We start from the raw sequence: 987 nt of genomic DNA, 5'->3' as shown, positions 1-987 counted from the left end.
TTCCTCTGAGTTCTGACGGTGCAGCTGTAGGTCACATCAGGATCATCCTCTAAAACCAGAGAGCTGTGGATGCTGTAAAGCTGATCCTCAGTCTGATGGACTGTGGTTGTAACATTTAGAGTGGTGTTGGACGGAGGGATGGTGGACCAGGAGAGTTCAGGTTGAGGGTAGATTCCCTCTGAGCTGCAGATGATCTGGTTTGCTTCCTCATAGATGATGACTTTAGAGACAGGAGCTTCAGACAAACAAAATGGATTCTAAGAAACTGTGTAGCGCCACAGCACAGCAGCTGAAAATCTGTGTTAAAATTGTCCAGTAAGGAAGTCCTACCTTCTGTTTTCAGGTTAACAAATGATTCCTCCTTTCCTCTGTCAGTGCTGGTGTAACACTTGTATCTTCCTACATCCTCAATCATCACTCCTGTCAGCAGCAGGGAAGCGTTTCCCTTGGAAAACTGATCTTTAAACAGTGCTGTCCGGTTCTTAAAGTTTTGAACCTGGTATTCAAACTGATCTTTATCCTCATAGTAGGAATGAACCACAGGGTCTCCATCTGACTCTTTGATCCAGTGGATGAGTAGTTGAGCTCCATCCTGGAACTGGCAGGGTAGCAAGCAGCTCTCTCTGAAAACACAGGTCACCTCAGCATCTGCAACAGGAAAAGGGAACATTTAATGTCAAATTAGGACAAATAGATTTTTAAATATGATTCTGAAGTTATTCTCTAAGACAGGAACTGAATACCAAATCACTTTCTAAATCTCTAAATGACGATAATGATTAACAACACAATATAGCCCTGAAATCAGCCCAGATTTTCAGACAGTGAATAAAGAGCGACTTAAGATGATCAACCACATTCATGCAGCTGGACACAAACAGAAAACTTCAATCTGGAGGTTTATAGGAATATACGTTTACTTTAAACATATACAATTAACATGGAATACTTTAAATTCTACTGCTATCATTAAAAACAGGGCAGAAC

At 41.2% G+C, this 987-nt stretch overlaps 1 protein-coding gene across 1 annotated transcript; it reads right to left on the bottom strand.

The window, feature by feature from the left end:
- Window positions 1–17: 17 nt before the first annotated feature.
- LOC107080902 (CD276 antigen-like) lies at window positions 18–686 on the bottom strand (the record flags this gene model as incomplete). The annotated part of the gene is made up of 2 exons (XM_015369113.1): window positions 331–686; window positions 18–235 (listed from the first exon to the last, which is right to left on the bottom strand). Coding segments are annotated over exons 1-2 (558 nt in total), but the record flags the coding sequence as incomplete, so codon positions are not given.
- Between the last annotated feature and the right edge of the window lie 301 nt (window positions 687–987).

Source organism: Cyprinodon variegatus, unplaced genomic scaffold (assembly GCF_000732505.1).
Source record: "Cyprinodon variegatus isolate N-32 unplaced genomic scaffold, C_variegatus-1.0 Scaffold2476, whole genome shotgun sequence".
NCBI classification, from domain to species: domain Eukaryota; kingdom Metazoa; phylum Chordata; class Actinopteri; order Cyprinodontiformes; family Cyprinodontidae; genus Cyprinodon; species Cyprinodon variegatus.
Note: the sequence above shows the minus strand (reverse complement) of the source record. Positions and strands in the feature narration are given on the sequence as shown.